Source organism: Orycteropus afer, unplaced genomic scaffold, assembly GCF_000298275.1.
Source record: "Orycteropus afer afer isolate SDZICR_OR568_19922 unplaced genomic scaffold, OryAfe1.0 scaffold00017, whole genome shotgun sequence".
NCBI classification, from domain to species: Eukaryota; Metazoa; Chordata; class Mammalia; order Tubulidentata; family Orycteropodidae; genus Orycteropus; species Orycteropus afer.
In genome coordinates, this window is record NW_006921604.1 from 5,610,216 (window position 1) to 5,612,448 (window position 2,233).

Sequence of the window (2,233 nt, forward strand, 5' to 3'; positions counted from 1 at the left end):
TGTTATGCCAATTGAGCTTGATGTCCCCTGCGACTATGGTCCCAAGCTCACAGGTTCAACTACTCAGTCCCTCTGGGTAGCTGGCTGTGACCAAGAAGTGACTACAACCTTACCCCTTGTCTGCTCTGCTATATACCAGGGAATTCTTACAGATCATACAAATACACTTATAGGACCATTGTCTGCCAACCCTATACATGGTCTTGGGTACACTTCCCGCTTCATAGATATACCTAATAGTTCAGCCTGTCCACCCATCTATCTACCCGTATACCCATGTTTGCCTTCACTGACAGTGCAGTACTGTGTGTGCAAAAGGGTTCATCTTTGTTGTCTGTACCTCCCATGTACCTCTCTATGTCTTCCTCTTCCTGAGGCTGAAATATTTATGGAAGTAGATTGCCCCATATTCCTTCCATGGAGCAGCTGGTGAGTTTGAAACTGCTGACCTTATGGTTAGCAGCCAAATGCCTTATCCACTACACCACCAGAGATCCATATACATAGAACTCAGGCTGACCCCTTTGTTGGCCAGCAAGCCATGACTCCCTGGCCTCTTCTGTCAAGGCCCCTGCTGCAGTCCTCCCTGGCTAGCCTTCAATGAGGCAGTGCCTCTGGCCTAGTGCCAGGATATTGCCTGCTCCACGGACCTCACATCTGGTCAAAGATGCTAAATTAGGAGTGCCCTCCTGGCATGCTGGAAAACACACCTTGTCATATATGTGTGTGTGTGTGTGTGTGTATAAGTAGTAATATATTTTTACACACATATATCTACACACATACATACACATGTATAAAGCCAAACCTGCTGCCATCAAGTTGATTCCAACTCATAGCAACCCCCATTGGGTTTCTGAGGCTGAAATCTTTACAGAAGTAGATCACCCCATCTTCCTTCTGTGGAGCAGCTGGTGGGCTCTCTCTCTCTCTCTCTCTCTCTCTCTCTATATATATATATATATATATATGACATGGTGTGCTTTCCAGGGTGCCAGGAGGGCACAGTTTGCTCTTCAACATCTCCCGTGGCCATCTGTTACTGATGCCTGAAATGCTGCATAGACTCCTATCTCTGAGGAGGTTAGACCTTTCTCCTCCCAGGGAAGGTAGTTTGATGAGAAGATGAGAGATGAGTGGAAATGGCCTCTAGTTCTCTAACTTGCTGTATAACCTCAGGCAAGGGAACCCTCTTCTCTGGCCTCAGTTTCTCATCTTAAAACATTGGGGTTGAGTTTCATGCCCTTTAAATCTCTCCCAGTGATGGTAGGAAAATGCCAAATATCCCTCTTTAAACTGGAAATGTGGTTCAGTCATTCTTGTGTTCAACAAGCTTGTGTGGCGACCACCATGTGTGAGCTCATGCTTTAGACACAGGGTTTGGTAGAATATAGTCAGAAAGGTTCCACTTTCATGGAGCTGACTGCAGTAAGCAAGTACACAAATGAGTAAGGTCATTTCAGAACAATGGGTGCCACAGAGATCTTAATATAAGGTGATGTGATAGAGGGGCCCGGAGAGCTAATTTATAACCGGGATTGGGTTGCAGGGAGGGCGGGTACCAGGAAAGGTTTGTGTCGATGCTCAATAGCCAGATAAGCACTGGAGGAGCTGGGTCTTGTGGGGTGGGAGGGAAGCAAGCCTGCTGGGAGCCTGTCTAGAGCTGGGGATGTCCACAGTGGAGGACCCTGGATATCCAGGGGGAGGGCCCTGAGGCGGTGACCCCTCACTTAGGGGAGCAGCTCTGGGTCCTGGCTCAGGCATGACCAGGCATGGCCCCAACCCTGTCCCTTTCCTCCCAGTACACTGCCAAGCTGCAGCAGAAGTTACAGAGCCTCAAAGTGGACGTGCAGGATCTGGACCTGCTGAGCCCTGCTGCCCGCCAGGACCTGGAGGCCTTGCAGAGCAGTGGGCTTGAAAAGATCCAGTACTCTGACTTTCTCACTCAGGTTAGCAATGGGCATCTCAAGTGCCCCAGCCAGACCCAGGCAGGACAGAGGGACCCACAAAGGAGCTGGGTGTGCCTGGCCTTGTCTTGACCTCAACTTTCCCTCTGTTCTATCACAAGTGTCCTGAGACACCTCATTCCCAGACCTCAGGGCTCTTCCTGTTGGGAGTGTCCCCAGGCCATGTGTTTCCTGACCTGTCCTGGTGCCATCAAAGGGGTAGCAGGAATAAATGTGTCCCCAGCCCAATAGCATGTGTTGCTGTTCATGGTCCTGAACCCACTGAT

General features: G+C 49.7%; 1 protein-coding gene across 1 annotated transcript in view; it reads left to right on the plus strand.

The window, feature by feature from the left end:
• PROM2 (prominin 2) overlaps window positions 1-2,233 on the plus strand; it is a 16,415-nt gene that overhangs the window by 9,780 nt on the left and 4,402 nt on the right. The window contains exon 15 of the mRNA XM_007959520.1: window positions 1,803-1,949. Within this exon, the coding sequence (XP_007957711.1) occupies window positions 1,803-1,949 (147 nt within the window). The remainder of the gene's footprint in view (window positions 1-1,802; window positions 1,950-2,233) is intronic.